The 23,498-nt window shown below is 31.6% G+C and overlaps 1 protein-coding gene across 5 annotated transcripts in view; it reads right to left on the bottom strand.

Annotated features, from left to right (window-relative positions):
- The window catches only part of LOC144844309 (ras-GEF domain-containing family member 1B-like), an 80,012-nt gene that overhangs the window by 29,515 nt on the left and 26,999 nt on the right, over positions 1 to 23,498 (bottom strand). For all 5 annotated transcript variants that reach the window (XR_013612414.1, XM_078701153.1, XM_078701154.1 and 2 more), the window contains one exon: positions 19,289 to 19,429. Coding sequence is in view for 4 of the 5 variants with exons in the window: in XM_078701153.1 (XP_078557279.1) it covers positions 19,289 to 19,429 (141 nt within the window). In the remaining variant the exon portion in view is untranslated. The remainder of the gene's footprint in view (positions 1 to 19,288; positions 19,430 to 23,498) is intronic.

The raw sequence follows: 23,498 nt of genomic DNA, 5'->3' as shown, positions 1-23,498 counted from the left end.
TCGCACTTTTTACTCAATAGTGTCGGATGGAAGAGGAGAAGATGAGAGAGTCATAGACTCGGGTAACCCGAGTAAAAAATATATCAATAAATATCTGTGTGTTTATTAGTATGGTAAAGTTAATGAGACAGTACACTAAACATTGTCAATATTTTACATAAATCAAATCACCATCCTGTTAATATAATCAAAACTATAAAAAGGTGAAAAATAAAAAACAATAAGTTGACAGGGGCGGTATTGAAAAGTCCTATTGTTTATTATGGGTCTTCATTTGATTCTGAATTTTATAGGGAAGTGAAAGTTTATACAGTAGGGATGGTTGATATTCAGCATGGGTGGCAAGGACTTTAACAATAATGTACTGTACACTCTGACATGACAAGAGGCTTGTAAAGTAGGTGTTAAGTGAAAATTAACTTGGGTGGGGAGCTATAAACTGGGTGAAACAGTTATTAAATACTAACTAACCATTTAAGTGTTATTCACTTAAGAATACACATTAAACAAAATTAAACAAAGAACATTGAAGATAGTAGAAAGAAAGTGTGATATCACTATCAATTGTCTTTATTTCAGTTTTTGTATGCGAACTGTCAAAATGTGCAAATCAATGAATGAGACCATTGTTGCCACTTTAACAAAGACACTCAGAATCCACTACAGTAATCAATGAATATAGCAAGATAATAAATCACAGTCTTACTGTAAATTACCAAGGGTTTAAAATCAAGTAAATGTAAACTCATTTATGATGTGCAGTATGCCTTTAATTTAATTTTGTACTCAATAATGAGGATGGTCAACAAAACAAGTTTCAAGTAATTTTCTCTACTATGATGAAATATTTAGAAATTAATATGGATGGGATAAAATAATGGGATAATTAATACTACTACTGTAAGCTGACTTAAAATAGCAATACTGTAAGTGTATGGTACACATTTAAACAATGTGGGCAACTAGCGCAGCAGTCTAATTGCCAAAACATTAGTAGCAAGATTTATTAAACATACAAGGCAACAGGGTATTGCTAAACTGCGCAAACTGCGCAAACCAAGCGCAAACAGCGCAAACCAAAAAAAACCCTGCGCAAACCTCCTCCAAATGGCTTATTATTGTTTCTATCATGACTAGGACTATCATAGCAAGTAATTTATGAAAAAAAAATAATGAAATTGCTGTAAGTTGACTTTTTTTTGGGCGAAAAACATCATTTTTTGGGTGAAATGTCAGATTTTACAGTGTAAATTGCGCAAACCTAAAAAAAACCTGCGCAAACCTCTTCCAAATCACTTATTATTGGTTCTATCATGACTAGGACTATCATGGCAAGTAATTAATGAAAAAAAAATAATGAAATTGCTGTAAGTTGGCCTTTTTTTGGGCGAAAAACATCATTTTTTGGGTGAAATGTCAGATTTTACAGTGTAAATCGCGCAAACCTAAAAAAACCCTGCGCAAACCTCTTCCAACTCACTTATTATTGGTTCTATCATGACTAGGACTATCATGGCAAGTAATTAATGAAAAAAAAATAATGAAATTGCTGTAAGTTGGCCTTTTTTTTGGGCGAAAAACATCATTTTTTGGGTGAAATGTCAGATTTTACAGTGTAAATCGCGCAAACCTAAAAAAACCCTGCGCAAACCTCTTCCAACTCACTTATTATTGGTTCTATCATGACTAGGACTATCATGGCAAGTAATTAATGAAAAAAAAATTATGAAATTGCTGTAAGTTGGCTTTTTTTTGGACGAAAAACATAATTTTTTGGGTGAAATGTCAGATTTTACAGTGTAAATCGCGCAAACCTAAAAAAACCTGCGCAAACCTCTTCCAAATCACTTATTATTGGTTCTATCATGACTAAGACTATCATGGCAAGTAATTAATGAAAAAAAAATAATGAAATTGCTGTAAGTTGGCCTTTTTTTTGGGCGAAAAACATCATTTTTTGGGTAAAATGTCAGATTTTACAGTGTAAATCACGCAAACCTAAAAAAAACCTGTGCAAACCTCCACCAAATCACTTATTATTGTTTCTATCATGACTAGGACTATCATAGCAAGTAATTTAGGAAGAAAAAAATAGTGAAATTGCTGTAAGTTGGCTTTTTTGGAAAAAAAAAAAAATCATTTTGGGTGAAATGTCAGATTTTACAGTGTAAATCGCGCAAACCTAAAAAAAACCCTGCGCAAACCTCTTCCAAATCACTTATTATTGGTTCTATCATGACTAGGACTATCATGGCAAGTAATTAATGAAAAAAAAATTATGAAATTGCTGTAAGTTGGCTTTTTTTTTGGGCGAAAAACATAATTTTTTGGGTGAAATGTCAGATTTGACAGTGTAAATCGCGCAAACCTAAAAAAAAACCTGCGCAAACCTCCACCAAATCACTTATTATTGTTTCTATTATGACTAGGACTATCATAGCAAGTAATTTATGAAAAAAAAATAATGAAATTGCTGTAAGTTGGCCTTTTTTTTTGGGCGAAAAACATCATTTTTTGGGTAAAATGTCAGATTTTACAGTGTAAATCGCGCAAACCTAAAAAAACCCTGTGCAAACCTCTTCCAACTCACTTATTATTGGTTCTATCATGACTAGGACTATCATAGCAAGTAATTTATGAAAAAAAATTATGAAATTGCTGTAAGTGTAAGTTGGCTTTTTTTTGGCGAAAAACATCATTTTTTGGGTGAAATGTCAGATTTTACAGTGTAAATCGCGCAAACCAAAAAAAACCCTGCGCAAACCTACATGATGTTGATTTGGAAATACAGTAGAATGTTATAAAAAAACCTTGAAGGTAAATAATTGCGAAACATTTCATTAAATAAAGTTATATTTGAAAAAAAAAATTTTCTTGTTTCTGTTTTTTTTAAAGTTTTCGTTGTGAAATCTGTAATTTTCCCAAAAAATTAAAGTTTTTCCCCCAAAAAAAGGCAAACTTACAGCAATTTCAATTTTTTTCCCATAAATTGTCTCCCTATATAGTTCTAGTTGTGTTCTAATAAATATTAATTGATTTAAAGGAGGTTTGCGCAGCTTTTTTTTTTTTTTGTGCTGTGAAATCAGTAATTTTCCCAAAAATTGAAGTTTTTAACCCAAAAAAAGGCAAACTTAAAGGAATTTCAAATTTTTTCCCCATAAATTGTCTCCCTATATAGTTCTAGTTGTGTTCTAATAAATATTAATTGGTTTGAAGGAGGTTTGCGCAGCTTTTTTTTGGGGGTTTGCGCTGTGAAATCAGTAATTTTCCCAAAAATTGAAGTTTTTCACCCAAAAAAAGGCAAACTTAAAGGAATTTCAAATTTTTTTCCCCATAAATTGTCTCCCTATATAGTTCTAGTTGTGTTCTAATAAATGTTAATTGGTTTGAAGGAGGTTTGCGCAGCTTTTTTTTGGGGGTTTGCGCTGTGAAATCAGTTATTTTCCCAAAAATTGAAGTTTTTCACCCAAAAAAAGGCAAACTTAAAGGAATTTCAAATTTTTTCCCCATAAATTGTCTCCCTATATAGGTCTAGTTGTGTTTTAATCAATATTAATTGATTTAAAGGAGGTTTGCGCAGCTTTTTTTGTTGTTTGCGCTGTGAAATCAGTAATTTTCCTAAAAATTGAAGTTTTTCACCCAAAAAAAGACAAACTTAAAGGAATTTCAAATTTTTTTTCTCATAAATTGTCTCCTTATATAGTTCTAGTTGTGTTTTAATCAATATTAATTGATTTAAAGGAGGTTTGCGCAGCTTTTTTTGTTGTTTGCGCTGTGAAATCAGTAATTTTCCCAAAAATTGAAGTTTTTCACCCAAAAAAAGGCAAACTTAAAGGAATTTCAAATTTTTTTCCCCATAAATTGTCTCCCTATATAGTTCTAGTTGTGTTCTATCAATATTAATTGTTTTGAAGGAAGTTTGCGCAGCTTTTTTTGTTGTTTGCGCTGTGAAATCAGTAATTTTCCCAAAAATTGAAGTTTTTCACCCAAAAAAAGGCAAACTTAAAAGAATTTCAAATTTTTTTTCCCATAAATTGTCTCCCTATATAGTTTTAGTTGTGTTCTATCAATATTAATTGTTTTGAAGGAGGTTTGCGCAGCTTTTTTTGTTGTTTGCGCAGTTTGCGCAGTGTTTGCGCAGTTTGCGCAGTTTAGCAATACCCAGGCAACACACATATATATATTCAGAACCCTATAAATAGGAATGTAATGCTATATTAAGACACAAAATATCAATTACAAATCCTAGCAGGAGGGAAATTCCAGATCAACAATTTGGAAATTCTATCCAAACTCTACAAGTCAATTAGTTTGTAAATTACAGTAGTATCTAAAATTAGTAAAATAGAAATGACAAAGGAAAAGTGCCCACAATGATGTATTGGTCAACTTGATTGGTTTTGATTGCGAGGCAAACTTTACATAAAGCACAATACATAAGATTTAATTTACACTCCACTGTATAATAAATGCAACAATCTATATCAACACAAATCAAACAAATCAACAAATTAAAAGTAAGAAATAGCTATATTTGTACTTATTTATTGTCAGAGTGAATGACCCACTATATGACTAAATTTAATACAATTTTATTGTACATATACAGACGGCACTATTATGTTTTATAATCCACATTAATGTTGAAGAGCATTACAGTTACATTCTAAATAATTTCAAAATGCAGGGTTGATATTTCAAAATGCTGATGTTGAATTTAATGTTATTTTGAAACTACAAAGTAAACTGAACTATACTACTAGTTTCGTAATATATATTTACTATCTTGTATAAATGTTTTATAGGCTTTATATATGTAGTTTGCCCTAGTTTCTTTCTGTGTGTAAATAAACTTTCACACCTTATAAGACTTTCTTTTTTACACTATCTATAATAGGGTCACGTTTGTCCACCAATTAGAATCTGGGCGAATTTGACCCTATAGACATTAGTGCTCACAAACAACTTGCAAAAGACAAAACTTTGTTTTGGATTACTTACAATTTCTTCATGTTCTTCAATGTTCTGATTTATATCGAGTTTTTCCATAAGAAATCTCACTCTGGTCATTTTATTTATGTCCTCCATCATGAAAGAAATCCCAACTGGTTCTCAATATTGAAATATATAAACAAAAATCCGTCTCAGATCTAAGACTTCTTTGTGAAAGCATAAACAAATTCTTAGCTACATTTAGGAAAACGGTATAGAAAACCACCTCTTTCTTGAAAATACGAAGTTTAGCTAATAAAAGCTCGTTCAGTTTGTTGTTTATTCTTTGATATTCAAAAGTAAAACAGATAAGATCACTTTCTATTGAAAGGAAAATACTGGATTCATATGGACACTGTTCAAACAATGTTTCTGTCTAACAATTAAATTAATGTAAGAGACTTTTGTTAAGACAGAATCTGCGTAATATCCATTATTTTAGAGAGTTGTACAATATGATACTGTAAATATCCCATATTAAAAGATACACTGGATTTGAGATAATCAATGTACAGAGTCTTGTGTATGTACCAGATCAGACAAGCACCTTACACCAACTATTACCAATTCTTGAGAAATCAAATATATAAATGGCACCTTGTTACATCCATGTTAGCTGTTCATTATCTCCAAGGTGAACCCAACCTTCTCTTACAAGGTGATCCTGATAAAAACACACATTTAAGCAAGGTGAAATACTGACAAAATTGTACAAATTTCCGTCCACACAGAGATAAAAGTCTTGGAATGGAATATAAATAGTACTTATTGACACTTGCTGAAGTGAGACCAAGGCTCATGTCATTGTAAAGGTATGCATTCCAAGTCCTGTCTTACATTCTTTAAAGAAAAATACACAATCTATGCATGACCGCTCACATCATAGGTTTAGTGTATCATTAGCCAGGGTATTTCATGGAATGAACCATTTTATCAAAAGGTGAATTAAATAAGCAAAAAGTTCAAATCTAATAGAGACAGTGATCATTAACTTGCCTATAGCAGAGTGGTTGAGGCGGAATTAAGGTTTGTTTGTCAAGTATGGATGATAAATTAAATTAATAGCGTTACAATGATGTAATAAATCCTGACCACAAATATATTCCTGATTGCAAAGTTCCATTGTTGATTGCATAATGACTGAATTGTTTTTTATTACCAAGAGAAAACAAAACATGTTCCTTTGTCTATCTGGAATAAGGTCGAATACGAGTTTGTTAAGCCAAACGCAAGGGAGTCCTGTCTGTTTTAAAACAATGAAACTTACTTCATTCAGAATGATTTTTGTCATTAAAACCACAAGATGTGTCATGTAAAATTAAAACAATGGTATAGAACTAATATTATTATATATATCGTAGTCGTACTACAGTATATTTTTTACTTATGAAAAGGCAAGTATAAATCCAAAACAAAAACAAGCATCCCTTTTGGATTACAACCAAAAGCCTCTGTGGGCGACGCAAGGATTTTAATCGATGATCTTCAAAATCAAGGATGGCATACACATCGGCATCCCCTTCTGCCGACCTTTATTCCCGACATTATAGAGTACATCATCCCATATTCTCTAGACATAACCATAATGTAGTCTGATAAATCATTGTATTTATTTTGAGAAGGAAGGTTGCACAACCCCCATTACTATCTGCTGATGTATATAACCTCAAAATGCAGACGACAATCTGTTTAGAATCTATACCACAACTCCAATGATCAGATGATGTTCCTCAATCCCACCAGAAAGAAGATAATCAATAAATACCAATCAAGACTCTCTCTCTCTCTCAGTCAATAAAGTTTATTAAAGTACTTCCCAGTTCAATGATTACCGCATATTACCAGGTCTTACACGGACGGCTAATATCGAATGATTACATGCTAGAAAAACGCACAAGTCTCATTTAGTGAATGTATTCATTATTAAGGCAACATTTCTGCTGCCATTTTATTTCTTGCTAGTACTATTAACATTAATGTTAAAATAGATTTAATGTGCAATATTCTATACATTCAAGAATTATGTGAAGTACCTGATTGATTTATACTATAAAAAATAATCAATTTTAATGTAAAATTCATTGATTGACAACCTCATTGAATGACCCATAATTAATAACAGAAATAAATAATACTTTTCAGATTAAAAACCATAAAAAATAACAAAAAGATATTTTATTCGATCTTACACAAAAAAGACACATGGTAGCCTACACTAAATTAAACCTTTGGATGAGCATTATAACTAGACATGAAACTCGTCACTTTGACGAGTTAGTTATCCGCACCACGACAAACGCCACGTGCACGTCATACGTTGGAATATTGCACACAGATAAAGATTATGGCATTATGACAAGAACTGAAGAATATGACATGCTGTTAGTGCTGAATTTTGTGTCATATAGTATATACATGCAAACAGTATAAGCTGTATACATATTACATACAGTGTAGAATAGGTGAAATTACGGGACCCGCCATTTATTCCAATTTTTAACATGGCGACGGTATCAGAATGAAACACTTAGATAGCAATTTCAGAAGGAAATTATCTCAGGAACAACATATTAACGTGTAGAAGAAATTTGAATACGTAAAATATAGATGCGCACCCTTTTAAATGTGATGAACTATTACGCAAAATATGAAAATACGACTTTTTTTATTCAACTGGCCATATGATGACGTCACAACATCCGATTGGCAAAATGTTTACATGAATTCGTATCTACAATCCAATAGCTTCCAGAAAACGTTTTAATCGTGATTATCACATTTTATTCTTACGAGCTATTACAGATTAAAATTTACTGTAAAGATGAAATTAATGACCCACGTAATTAAAATTTTTAGGCATGATGACGTCATAAAAATTAAAATATTTTTATCTCATGATAAAGAAAGTTGATTGACCTACACAATATATAAATGTAGGAGAAAAATGAATACAGATAAGCGTGATGCGCTCCATTGAATGTGATGAGCAATAACGAAAGAGACAAAAATCCTATATTTTACATTCGTGTGGCCATACGATGACGTCACAATGTTTTTTTAGCCTTATCGATGCATGATCCGATATCTACAACTCATCAACTTCTAGATTTTGTAATAAAAATAAACGGTTAACGGTTTACTTTAGAAACTATGACTGTTTAAAAAAAGACATAATTTTGACGATTTTTTAAGCTTTTTCATAAAAAACGCGCACGAATTGTCTAATTCAACGTGTTCGTATGGCGTTATTTAAACTGGAAAAGGTCTAAATTGTTTTCAAAATCACTGGGAAAGGCTTGAAAAATATAATTCAAGAGAAAAAAATATGTTTTTAACGCTATGTGCGGACCGCGCGCATAAAAAATTGCGCGCCCGTGGGAATTTTTGACATGCTCAAAATGACAAGAAACGCGTAAAAAGTTGATTAGAAATTAATTTTGCGCATTTTGAAATTTTAAATGCGCGTGCGCGCGTAACTTCTTGTCAAACATGCCATTTTTAATCCGTAGAAAGTTTGCCCCTGATATGACTTAAATTTTGTCAAAGTGTCAATACTAAATGACTTTTGGTTTTTAATCTATGATCAATCATTGAAATTCATAAAATTGCGCATAAGTCACGTTGCGCAACTATGACGTCATTCAAAAATAGGAGGTGCACAACTTCACGTAAATGCCCATATGTTGTCAAAGTTATGAAATGTTATGTTTACACATTTTAGAGGTACACGACTCACAAAAAGGAAGGAAGGAAAGAAGAATAATACAGAAAACTAGATTTGAACTCGTCACTTTGACGAGTTCGGGTTATCCGCGCAAACGCAACATGCACATACGTTTAAAATATATGAACGCCGAAAATTATTATGCCATCCTATGACATGAATTAAATATGTTTACAGTGCTGAATTGTACCTATTTTGTAGCATACAGCATATTACAGTATTTACAGAATACACTGTATATGTTATATACAGTGGTAGCATAGACGAAATTACGAGACCCATCTTTTAAAGCCAATTATTAACACGATGACGTCATCAAATTGACTTATAAAGATAACTATTTTAGAAGATAATTATCTAAATAATTACATTAATACAAATTTGAAGAATTTTGGGCACGTGAAAGTGAGATGCGCTCTCGCTTAAACGCAATGAACTTTTACGCAAGAGATGAAAATACGACTTTTTTTATTCAACTGGCTATATGATGACGTCACAACATCTGATTTGAAAAATGTTCACATGAATTCGTATCTACAATCCAATAGCTTCCAGAAAACCTTTTAATTATGATTATCACTTTTTATTTTGACGAGCTATAGCAGATTGAAATTTACTGTAAAGATGAAAATAGGTGACCCACGTTATTTACATTTTTAGACATGATGACGTCATAAAAATTAAAATATTTTTAACTCATGCGAAATATAGTTAATTGACCTAGACAGTATTAAAATATCGGGTGAAATGGAATACGTATAAGCGAGATGCGCTCTATTTAATGTGATGAGCAATAACGAAACAGTAAAAAATCCTATATTTTACATTCGTGTGGCCATACGATGACGTCATAACATCTGAGAGGTAAAAATTCTGCATGAATTCATATCTACAATTTATCTTCTTGCATAATAAGTTAAAAAAATTGGGGGTCACCTTCGATCCTGAAGAGCTATAATAAATTCAAAATAGGCATATATTTGACAATATTTTGTAACTTTTTCAACTAAAACGCGCGCAAATGTGTCAATCAACGTGTTCGTATGACATCATTTTAATTTGAAATGATGTCAATCTTTTTTTAAATGACTAGGAAAGGCTGGAAAATCACAATTCAAGAGAAAAAAACATGTTTTTCATGCTCCGTGCGCACCTTACGCGTAAAATTTTTCGCGCGCGTGGGAATTTTTGACATGCTCAAAATGTCATGATCAGCGCAGAAAGTTGATTAGAAATTAATTTTGCGCATTTTGAAACTTTAAATGCGCGTGCGCGCGTAACTTCTTGTAAAACATGCCATTTTTAATCCATAGAAAGTTTGCCCTTGATATGACCTAAATTTTCACCAAGTGTCAATACAAAATGACTTTTATTTTTTATCCTATGATCAATCATTGAAATTCATAAAATCGCGCGTAAGTCACTTTGCGCAACTCTGACGTCATTCAAAATATGGAGGTGCACAACTTCAGGTAAATGTCCATATAATGACAAAGTTATACAAAAGATATATTTACAAGAAATAGGGGATATGCTGCTCACAAAAATCCGGGAAAGAAAGAAGAATAAAGATGAAAATGATTTTTACAATCACAAGGGTTATCCGCAACTTCTAAGTTGCGGATAACCAAAAAATATTGATCTCATACAATTACAAGGAGTTATCCGCTTGGTATACCAAGCGGATAACTAATAATCATGGAGGAAAAAATAAATTATTATTTTTATTATTATTTTTTCCTCCATGTAATAATCAAGACAGAATATATCATAATAACATAAGATAAATACATTATGAATATTACCATCTACTAGGAAGAATACCATCACCTCTTTTTAAAGAAAATTATGGGTCAAAGTATTAGGAAACAGAAATTTGGCTTTACTATATTTTTCTTAAATAAATGCTGAGGTATGTTTTATTTACGGCAAATTTTTTCATAATTGTAGGGCTGAGATCTAGGCTGAGATCTAGGCCTATATACAGTGGAAATAATGATGAAAACATGTGGGTAAGAGCACATGAATATTATGCAACTACTGTAGAAACAACCTGAATGACGCACTTCCATTGTAACGATAATCGTACGCTATGGGTCTGAACACCTCATTTTTTTCTCTGCGGTTTGTAATGTGACCTTGCTATTGTACGCTAAAATGGTCTAACGCCATGGGTCTGAACATAGCCTAAATAATATTTCAAAGTAATGATCAAGTAATCATTGGATACTATCTTGCCTCATTAAAGCTTAGTTTACACTTGGGTTAAGTAACATTGCATTCCATGGGGCTACAGAAGGGGTGATTTACCAATCTTATATTTCTCACAGGTATCTCTCTTATATATCATCAAACCTGTTAAAATACAGGGAGTTGATAAAAAAATACATAAATGAGTAAACTTGCAAAAATAAGTGTTTTAATAAAAGTGCCCTAGCCATTAATTAAAAGGAACAATTTTAGATTCTTTTAACAGCAAAAACAACATTATTATATTCTACCTTTCTGATATTAAGATGTCATTTTTCAATTCTGGGAGTTCAAATGTTCAATAGTAGGGAATGTTGTTTTTTATGTTTATAACCTAAATATTTTGACACAATAAATGGTTACATTTTATCCTCCGGGTACAAAAAAACAGGTGATTTATTCACATAAACTGGTTAATTCTCACAGCAGAAATAACATCATTATATTCTACCATCATGATAAAATGTTATGTTAAAGACATTTTATGATAGGAGGTAAGAACAGGTGAAAGTTCACAAGAAAAACCTGACTAGGATCTAAGGAATTTTCGGAATAGATAAATCATAAACAGATTTATTTGTTTAGTGGCCATCTTCACACCTTAATCAATCATCCATATATTAGCAGCTAATAATAATTTCAGTGGTCAGTGGTCAAGAAGAAGAATTTAACAAATCATATAATCAGTAATCATGGAGTAAAGATATAATTCAAGTAGGTGTTGAACATATCTTATACATTATTTCTATATGAATACTCTAAAAAAAGTATTAGCAAACATTGCAAAATGTGATGAAATTTAGAATATATATCGATGGGGCCTATAGATATTAAATAGGCCCTAATGCGATATAACCTACTATCCCCATAGACCAATGTTGTATTTAAGTGAAAAAGGTGTAAGCCACAATTTTAACATTTCCCCATTAAATTGTTATCAACTTCAAAATAAACAATCATGAATGATTCCACCGAACTTTCGAGTTAAAACAACAATAGTGAGGCATTTAATGAATAGGCAAACTGCCTTAAAATGTGACATGTTTCGAGAAACTATCCTCACCATCAAAACAGAAAACAACGCCTAGAGTACTTATATACCAATAGGACAGGTTGTATGTAAATACAATATTTTGGACACACACTATTTTGAGAACATTCATCAACAACAATCATAAATCAATTTTAATTTACGGTTGGTAATAACTCATTACCAAAAAAAAAATTCTTACTATTTAAGTATGGTAGTGGAAATAATTCATCATGAAAAAAATTATATTTGTGACAAATCATATAATCCATGATTTATCAACTTCAGACTAAAGGACGCCGGACATAATATCCGTCACTGACAGCATTGCTATAAACCCAGATCATTTGCTATATTAAAGTATTGATAAATAGGTGATCTGTTCAAAGCTATAGTAGTATGGACATTCATACATCATCAGTTATGCCTCTTGTCTTGCTTGCTACATGATGCATGCTTTCAACTATTTTTATGCCATTTTCGTTGTTTGTTTGTTTGTAATATTTAGTGCTATCCATAATATACACAGTACAATACATACATACATACATATGGGATCCTCCTCTTCTACGTCGTAGAACTGGAGTCGAAAACCTATTCAGCACCAAATAACCTACTAAGGTGTTCGTTCGAATTTTCTTTGATTGTGTAATAGCTTTGACTTGCCTGATTTCCTTACTTAAATTACGAGAAATTTTAATCCACGGATCACTATAATACCGTCTTGTTGGAACAGCAAACAGCATCTTTTTTGTAATTGACGTATTCGGTCCTCTACAGATATGACCAACGTATCGGATATACTGACTGTATATGCAGTTCCAACAATTTCACATATCCTTTTGTCTGTAGACATTATAATTTGAAATTAACAAAATCATACAGAAACTAAATAATTATACATTTATAGTATAGCAGAGGAAACCCTTTAAGCTGGGGAGCTGGATGGTTTTGTGTATTTACTGTAATACATTTTCTATTTGCAAATTAAGATATTACAAGTATATAACACACATAGACATAGATAAGGAAAACAAAAAGGAATACGGCGAAAGATGATATCTGGTAACTTTGAACTAGCAGAAAGGCTAAATGCTTTATGAGGTGGATGACATAACCTATGATACTGACGCTAATACACCTGAACATCATTGTCATAGTTGATTAGAACAACTCAAAAAAATATTCTCCTTATTCAACTCTACATCTTTAAATTAAAATTGATAAATATAATTTTTCTGTGTAGTCCTGTCACAAATGCCTAAAATCCACCACTGTTGCAAAAAATGAAGGGATGCCTGCAAAATTAAAATGTCTATCAAAGATGATCAACAGTTATTATTAAAAATCAAACCAGACATATTTATTATGTTTTTCCCCCGGAAATATAAAGATATTACAATTATATAATTTTCATCTTTTATATTATCATACTATTACTATCAATTTGTACTGAACAATTCACTTTTGGTATCAAGCCAAAAGATATAATTTATATGAAACATATGTTTATAATTTACCTCCACCTGTGTGAATGTAATAATCCTACTCATCAACTAAACTCTCAAAGGATGTAGATAAATTAGTATAGTTCGTATTCACAGTGTGTAACTACTGGGTATACATTTGTCTTACAAATTATCCAGTAATAAACTGCACTTTCAGAATACCTAAAGCGGTTTCCATTAATCGAGGTACATCATCTACGATCCCTGGAAGAAATCCTATAGGGATTATATAAATTGCATTCATTTGTATTACCAGCGTGAAGCTTGTTCTACTCCTTCCAAAATTGAAGTTAGAAGCCTGTCTGATGCTAAGTTGCATAAAATGCTATAAGTTATGTTTCTTCACACAGCATGCAGGAATAAAAAAATAGTATAGTATCTTCATTCGTCACAGCATGCCAGTATTAAATCCAATATATACAAATACCTACAAATTCAAATTGTCCACAACCACCTGGTACTAATTCTTCAAAGTAATAAAATGGCTCTTGGCTAACATTAAAAAAAAGTTGACATCATTGAATCAACTTTACATATTCTTTCAAAAAAGAACTATAATGAATTCTAAAAGGATAGTTTTCTTAAAACCCACAATGAACACATAAATTGGCATTTGTATATTATGCAATAGATTTGACTAACTGTTAGAAATAAAACAAAACATTGTTACATTGTTACATCATTGATTTGGCTTTTATCTTTTGTTCACAAAACCCTGAATACATTTTAGTTGCTGTAGATGAGAATTTATTTAAAATACAATTAACAGAACTCATTCTACTTTTCAAAACACCTGGTATATCAGTGTGTGGTTAGCATCATGAAGTAAATTGGACATCAATGGTCAAACAATTACAGTAAAAGGCATGAATGTTTTAACAATTAAGAAGGCTATTTAACTGGTATTTTCATTTTGGTCTTTATAGCAATTTATTCAACAACATAATTGACCTTTGTTTTATGCATCTGAAACTAGTCCTATACACAGAAAACTATTGTCATTCTATTTGTATAAATGAACCTTGGTATGCCTACCATTAAATAAAAGTTAATTATTGACAATTAATAATATTGATTATATAATTAACAAAAACTAATAAAGATCAGGGCCACACGAATGACCTTTAGATATTGTTGCTGGTTACAACTGGCCAGTGATAAATATGATAGGCCCTAAATGACCAACAATCAGACAATTATTACATGTTTTATTAAACAATGTCCGACATAAAGATGACCAACTTGTGAGCAAGTTACTGTGAGCTTATAAAAATCAAGACCTCTTTTTCGTGATGTGGAAAAAACCAATAGGTCTATTAGAAAATGTGAAAAGTATTTTTAAGTGAAATTTTTATTTTTGGTTCCGATCTTTTTTCGAATTGTGAAAATGCTTTATTGTTTTATTATGTACAACAATTTCTTGTTAATTCTGGAAGATTTAATTGATGTTTCTGTTAGTTTTTTGTTTTAAAATGTTGTATTTGTTAATCTGAGGCGCTTGGAAGCTAAGGTGGTTCCACCTTGTAAGGCGCCTTTGTGTAATATACTGAATAAAAAATTAAAAAAATATGCAATGTATGCAGTATACAGTACACCTCCTTTGGAATACTACTATTCAATGGACACCCCTATTTTAGGTCTTATACATGTTTAATGCATTTATTTCAACCAAGTCTTATATAAATTTGAGTATCCCAAATGCTGTACATTATGCATACAGTATATTAATATTTATAATTCAATCATGCTTTCTAAATACACATCAATGAAGATTCTATAGAATTCAATGTCATAAATTACTAGATTGCCATCAGCGAAGTAGAACACTCTTCCGAAGAACCCTAGAGAGATACAGAGTATGCATAGATGCATTCATAATGAAGAAGGAAAAAAAATTAAACACACAGAAAAGAAATGTATCAACCTACAAAATGAGGTGTGATGGGTGTTGACAGAATATTTGGAAGGGGACAGGAAAACATTGAGATTGCTAAGTAACCATGATGCAGGAACAACAATTTGACATGCCATTACATTACTATAAAGCCTAAAAAATCTACTTTCTAGAAGAACAAGATATCAAAAGGTATTGAATTAATATAATTATCAATTCAGAATTTCTGTTTGGCTTGGAATCAATTGAAAACAAAAAACCTGGGATAAACTCGAATTTGCAGATATCAAATAACGAACCAAACAGAATCTAAAGTAAGAAATTAATAATATTGACTTGGAGGTTTTTTTTTGGTAGGATATTAAATTAATTTTGAAGGATACAACTCAATGTTAAGTGCATTTTTACTTGCATAATATTCGATCCTGTGTAGAATTTCAGAAATTATACAAAGCCACTAGAAGTACACATACATTGCAAGTCCGTAAGGAATATGAAGTTGATAATGAATCAATCAATCAAATATATCAAATTAACAATACTGTGAAATTGAAGTAAAGTAAATAATGGACGTAGGAATCTATAGCTCTTTTTTCTACTGGAGTTAAATACATTCAATCTGTGTTCAAACACAAAAATATAGTTAAACATCCTATAAGCCTGTTTTAATACGGTAGTAAGGTATTTCTATCACTGTTCTATCCAATGTTACCTTCTGAAATCTATCAGAGTGAAAGTTACGTCAGATGTACCTATCGGAGTTGCAACGGAGGCAGTGATAATAAAGTGGTTCAGTTTTCACAAGAAAAGGGAACAATCTCTGTTCAAGCCACTGGGTTGTCAAAAACCTCTGTGAAAAAGTGGTCAGGTTCAAACCGAACCAACCGTACTGGTGGCTATGGGAGGTACATCAGAGGTAAAAGAGAGTTAATCGATCATAAAAGTAATTGATATGTTGAATTAGCTAACTTTATTCTAAACACACTTGGATATTGAAATATTTTGATCTACGGTAAAAAGAAAAACATTTATTTACTGCAGAAAATATGGAGGTGATATACTCTCCTCCCTTAGCTAATTCTAGTGGCGTGTAACACTGGGGACTGGTTTAGCACACCTAAGGAGCCCTTCAACACTAGGTACAGTAGTTGAATTGGGGCTGTTCATGTTCTGTGGCCCCTCTGGGGACCCTGGGATTAGCTTGTTATGCCACTGGCTAAGTCCAACACTTAGTCAGCATATAGTACTTTTTAATTTGAATATGATATATCAAATTCCATTTTCGTAATCATAAATTTAAAACAGGCTCTTCCTTTACATGTACTTTTAATATAGGTCAGCAACCTATTTATTACAGTTTTGTCAGTTACCGTAATAATGCACAATTACACTAATCATACTTATACTATGATTATATAGGTCTATGAACTACTTTAAAACACTTGATTAACCAATATAATACAGGCACATTAATTACGCATTTGACTTATAGACATTTTTTGGTGAGTTTTAATGCTGAGAATGAATGGTGGCATACCGAATTATTACATCTATTTACCGGCTATTTAGATTTTATAAGAATAGTAAATTATAGAAAACAATTTCATTTAATGACTTTCAAATTAAACCAGTAGATGCAATTATTATTTCATCTTGAATGCATTTTAGAAATGCATGGCAATTTTCATTGTGTTTTATATTCTTGACCTCACAAGTAAAGCCAATTCTAACTTTTTAAAGTTTCCACTTTATGTCAGAATTCTGCGAGTGATCACTTCCTTACCTCCCAGACAAATTCCTTGCCGATAAAGACCTATAAAGTATTTGATGCACGTTTCCTGCTGGTACCGGAGACATTATAATCTTTTTTAAGATGCACTTAAAGTCATTTAAGACAAACACTTTAAGCAAATGGTTCCTCTACTATTAAAAGCCTTGGTTAAAGCAAGGTAAAAGGAATGCATCGTGATGATAGGATTTAAGCAGGTGCCACTGGTATGTTCGCAAGCTAAAATACTCAAAATGTTAAGTTAAACGTTTATAGCTAATATATTAGTACATGCTTTTCTAAATTGTCCAGATTTTTACTGTTTACTATGCTTCAAGATCAGATGCCAATTTATTTTACTTCAACGCATACTAGAGATGACATTTGTTTAAATGTATCTGTGTATTCATCGGTATCCACAAACAAGATGTTGATGCTGATGATGGCACATGTTTAGACTCTTGCCAACCCGGACAGCCTTTCATAATTAGCACACCATAAAACAATCCCCAATGAGGTTGTTTCATACTGTATTTTGAGGGACTTTAATAGCTTAACAATTATTGTTCCTAAGAAGCTAGTAGTGAGAGGAAAGCACCTTCACCCAGCAACATAAGCAGGCCCTATAAAAAATTACATCGCGATATCTCCTTCGGTTTATTTTGTCATTTTAATACTTTTTGACAGCAACAAGGACAATCTATCCAGGGTTCTTAATAAACATTCATAATTAAACACTGAACAATTCTTCTATTACAAATTTGCGTTAAGGTCATTGCTTTTGCAGGCAAATATCAAACGTAACCTTGATTAACAAACATTGCACAATAAATATCTTTTGACAGAAAAACACTATTTATTAGTTACTACTAATCACAATTTAAAGTCGACACTGAACTTGAAAATTTGATTGGCAATGTCATTCATTACAAATAAAAAACAACTTGTCATTAACGCGTGACAATAAAGTTTAATAGTCAAATTCTTAATGAATCAATCAATGGTCCCCTAAATAAAAAAATATATAAAAAACAACTTTATCATTAATGCGTGACAATAAAGCTTAATAGAACTCTTCTTTTTTTACAAAATGTTCGACTCAAAACATACTCAAGTTTAATGAATCAATCAATGTTTATCTAATAACATTTGTTTATTTGACCTAATAAAACTCAATCAGCTTTAAGAAAAACGGAAATTCATTTTTAAAAAACGAGATGGAATGTTAGATTAAAGAGTAAACAGTGCAAGTGTGGATTAATACTATGCATCACACAACAGCTTCATAAAATGAAATATCTCTCAGACTCACTTAACTTAATGATATGAAATACACTATCACACCATGTCACATGATACAAATACAATATTAATCCGCCGCATGTTTTACAATATCAACATGAAATGAAAGGATGTGTAGAGAGACTAGATCCGTCATCCGTGCTATCATCAATGCCAAATTCCTGATATCTAAGATAATTCACACTAATGTAAATTTTCCATTCAGGGTCGAAGATTTCTAATCTAATAAAAGCAAAGACGACTTAGTATGGATTTCAGTAATACTATGCAACGATTTGTCTAGTGTTAGATTTTCAAAGTAATATAACCTTATTGATATTTTTCATCTAAATGATCAATTTATTTCTAGGATACTGTGGTCAGAAATCCATCTGTCCCGTAGCAGAGCCATCAGACTTTAAACGTCTCCATCAACCATATAATTAGCTGCTAACATAGATTATACGTGTTTTAAAATCATAAAAAGTGTTAGTCAGTGGATCAATCACACAAGAAAATAATCTATACGACGAATATTTTATTGAAACGATCGCATTACTCAGCGCCTGTGTTTGTGTGTGTTGAGCATGGATCCATGACATTATGCGCCATCTATAGCAATGCACATGCTTAAGATTACCAAGCATAATCACAAACAAATGCATGATTCGCACGTTTTTGAATATACTCAGATTTTGTTATCGACACTATGGGCGTCAGCTAGAACTTTTGATGATAGGTTTAAATTGTAAATACTGTTATACCAACTGACACGATCACTTTGTATATAAAACTAAAATTTCTCGTAACAAAGTCAACACAAAAAATATTAATGACTTACTTTGTCTTTCTCGACTTCTTCTGAGTCTTGCGCAGAAGATGTCTCGGAGGTTGTATGTCCATTGCACAATGTTGGTGTTGTACTCTCTCCTTCTACAGCTTTGAAAATATTAGCAAAAGATGGAGTTTGAGGCATACTTCTCTGTGAAAAAAAAAGAGAAACATAGATATTCATTCGTTTATTAAATTTAATTATTTCGGTATTAATATTCAAATGCTGCTTCGAATAGGTAGAAATCAAGATATTCTAAACAAAGTCTTCAGAATGCTGATAGGTAGGACATGAACCAACCACTATGCATCTTTCTTATATTTTAATCCTTGCAACATTTGATTCTTATATTCAAATGGGGAAAAGATAATATCAGGATTTGTACATTATAATAGCTTATGATGAATATTTAATATATTATTTCTTTTTTGTCTGTATTTAATGTTTTTAAATCTGTAATTTTATTTTTAAAATCATACAAAATTATTTTATTGACATTCCCAGATATTAAATGGACCCTGCTTAAAACAACTTCTATGGGTTATTTATTTATGGTTTGTATTATCTTTTAAGTAAAATAGAAATCAAATAAGTATATTATAAATACAGAGGAAATTTATATCTTATTGACAATGCCTTCTACAGTTTTTATTAATACTAAATAAAAATACAGGTCTTAAAAATTTATGGATAGTTTTTGTGTGCCAAGGCTGACCTGTATAGAAAATTGAATTTGAATTTAACAAGAATTTTTATTTTGCGGCTTCGCTACTGCATCATCACCGTTTAATTAGAAAGCGAAGGTTGTCAAGCAACCAGACCAGATAGCTGTCATTACAGCAGTTCAACTTGGAAAGGAACGTAATTAAAATTTTCAGAGTGAAGAAAGGTTTCATGATGACATTAACTGATGTCACATGTCAACCGCCTGCAGCGACCTCTCCTGAGTTGACAACTATATACAGGTCACATATAATGAACTGAATATGTACATCATTTTTGGCATATAAAATATTTGACTTACATGATGGTAGACAGTGTCAAGATTGAAAATTTAAATGACATCAAAAACAATTCATAATATTTTACGATTAAATAAAACATTTGTGGAACACAAATGAGCACAAAATATAGAATTTAGTTTTATTTTATTTACTTGTTCACTTTGGTAATCAAAAGGATTGAATCAACAAGATTGAATCAACAGGATTGAATCTATAGGATTGAATCTACAGGATTGAACCAACAGGATTGAATCAACAGGATTGAACCAACAGGATTGAACCAAGAGGATTGAACCAACAGGATTGAATCAACAGGATTGAACCAACAGGATTGAACCAACAGGATTGAATCTACAGGATTGAATCAACAGGATTGAATCAACAGGATTGAATCAACAGGATTGAATCAACAGGATTGAACCAACAGGATTGAACCAACAGGATTGAATCAACAGGATTGAATCAACAGGATTGAATCAACAGGATTGAATCAACAGGATTGAACCAACAGGATTGAACCAACAGGATTGAATCAACAGGATTGAACCAACAGGATTAAACCAACAGGATTGAATCAACAGGATTGAACCAACAGGATTGAATCAAAAGGATTGAATCAACAAGATTGAATCTACAGGATTGAACCAACAGGATTGAATCAACAGGATTGAACCAACAGGATTGAACCAACAGGATTGAACCAACAGGATTGAATCTACAGGATTGAATCAACAGGATTGAATCAAAGCACTCCGTGCTTAAGCCCTCTTGAAAATAAAATTACTCTCAACATGATGCAAACTCCATTGTTTTTCAAAAAACATTCATAACTAACTCCACGAATTGTTCATTATTTAGTTCTTTAAAAAACCTTATGTCGTCATTCTTATTTTTTATAAAATTATATTCTTCTTCCGGAGGACCAAACATAAAGCCTTGGCTTTAATGCGTCCTCCTCACACAATTAAATTTATTAATTTATCAAATGTTCTGTATATTGTAATGTGTGAAGCAATAAACTTGAACTTGAATTGATATGCAATGAAGTTTAAGAAATGTGCTATTTTTAGAGATTTGTATATGCAGTCGCAACTCAACATTACACTTCATTCCTAAAATCCATGCAAAGCAAAAATCAATTCATTTTTGATAGTTTGTGGTTAAGAAACCAATTTAAACATTAACTTTAGGTCATAAATCGTTACTCAGTTCACACAATAAAGTTCTCATTACCGCATTACAATAGCCGCCTGGTCGCAATTAACTTTTATCTTCCCTTCTGACACACCGAGTAGTCATCAATCTCTACCGCCTTTCAACAAAGCCGAAAAAAAATAATTTACTTGAACTCATTCTTTTGCCAACTTAATTTCTCCTTAATACTTCCAAGTCTCAATAAATATAAATAAATAGAGAAGCATTGATATATCATTTGATACACTATAATTCAAGTTATATATTTTAACAATTCATAAAAATACAGTTAATAAAATAAATATATATAAATGTTGATTGTATAATAAACAACTGCAAATCATAATTCCAAATGGCATGCATACATACTATAGAGGGTGCTATTTTGACTTGATAACTGAAAACTTTTTATTATGGCAAGAATTTTTTTTTTTATTAATTAGTTTGTCGCATGTAATTTGTACAAAACTTTTATATAAAAACATATATATGTATTTTTATACCTTTTGTATGTTTTTGATATGCATTTTATTTGCGAAATAAAGTTTTATATATAGTTCATCATAAAATAGAATTAAATTTAAATGAAATGAAATAAATGTTTAATAAAACGCTTTTCATCTGTAATTTGTTTATATATTATATATACTGTATATTTTAAAATGTATACAATGTGTTTGGTACAATTATGTAGAGTGATACCAGATTTTATTCCAATTGACAGTGAAGGAAATTGAGAACTGATATGCAATAAAAATAAATTTTCATTTTCAAAACAAAATTGAAAGCATTTGTGCTTCAAAATATCCTAACATTAAAATACAAATACAGTATATAGGTCTTATAAATTTCCATCAATAAACAAGTCTATGTGTGACTGTGTCCAGTGTCAATCTGACAAAGCTAATAATGCAGTAATACAATCAACTGTCCTGCTATTTTCTACACACAAAGTGAGAGCGTTTTATCTGAAAACACAGTTGAGTAGGTGTGAGTTAATCCTGCACCATTTAAGTATTGTTGATGTGACACGCTAGCCCCAGTCTATTATCAAAATTAAGCAGAGTTATGGCCAATTAAGCCTATATTATCAGGGATCATTTTAATTTAGGATTTTCCATTAGCCCATTGACTATAAATGACTCTATTTTACTAGCCAATGTCCTTATCTGAATTTGGAAACAAACAAATTATCTAGCACAGAACAAGATGAGCCTGGTAACATTTCTTTACAAACTCACTGCGCAAATTGTATATAATCCTGGATTGGATTTTACTATTGAATGCCTCGTAATAGTGATATTTAAAAATAAGGTAAAATGTTTGATGGCCTTTAGCAATTAAAATTTAATAATGGCAAAGTATGGACTTTCACCTACGTTGGCGTAGTGGCTTAAAACTTGAACAATGATCATTCATCCCTTAATGAACTCTTTTGGTAAATTGTGCAATAGAACGTCGTTATTGCCCACACAAACATACTAGTCTGTCGGACCAAATAATATACTACAGCTACTATTGTTTAGCCTACAGGTTTTTGAAAAGCAGTGGCGTAATGAAAGGGACAAAGGCCCCTGGTATAGTACTCTAAAGGAGCCCTCCAACGCTGGGTAGTTGGGGCTGCTCATGCTCTGGGGCCGCTCATGCTCTTGGGAGCTCTAAGGACCCTGGGTTTAGCCAGTAAGCGCTTATAGCCCGTACGCCACTGTTGGAAGATCTCTGTAAAACATATTTAAATGTCAAATAAGTCAATTCAATAGGCCAGATTTTATAGTAAAATTGTTTGAGGCTGAAGCATGTTCATTTTTAATAATACAAAATAAAATTCAGTTGCAAATTATAGTTTGAATTAGTGCCTCAAATTTGTAACATCAATGAGCACAAGCCTTTGACAATGACAGCTATAATTCTGTCACTTAACAATACAGACGCATTTTATAGAAAACTCAGCACAAGGTTAGACACACTTTCTATTGTTATTGGTTTATTTCACCAAGCTATTTCATTTAAAATAGTTTGAC

This window comes from Antedon bifida, chromosome 6, assembly GCF_963402885.1.
Source record: "Antedon bifida chromosome 6, ecAntBifi1.1, whole genome shotgun sequence".
Lineage (NCBI taxonomy): Eukaryota > Metazoa > Echinodermata > Crinoidea > Comatulida > Antedonidae > Antedon > Antedon bifida.
The sequence above is the reverse complement of the archived record's forward strand: the minus strand, read 5'-3'. Positions and strand labels throughout refer to the sequence as shown.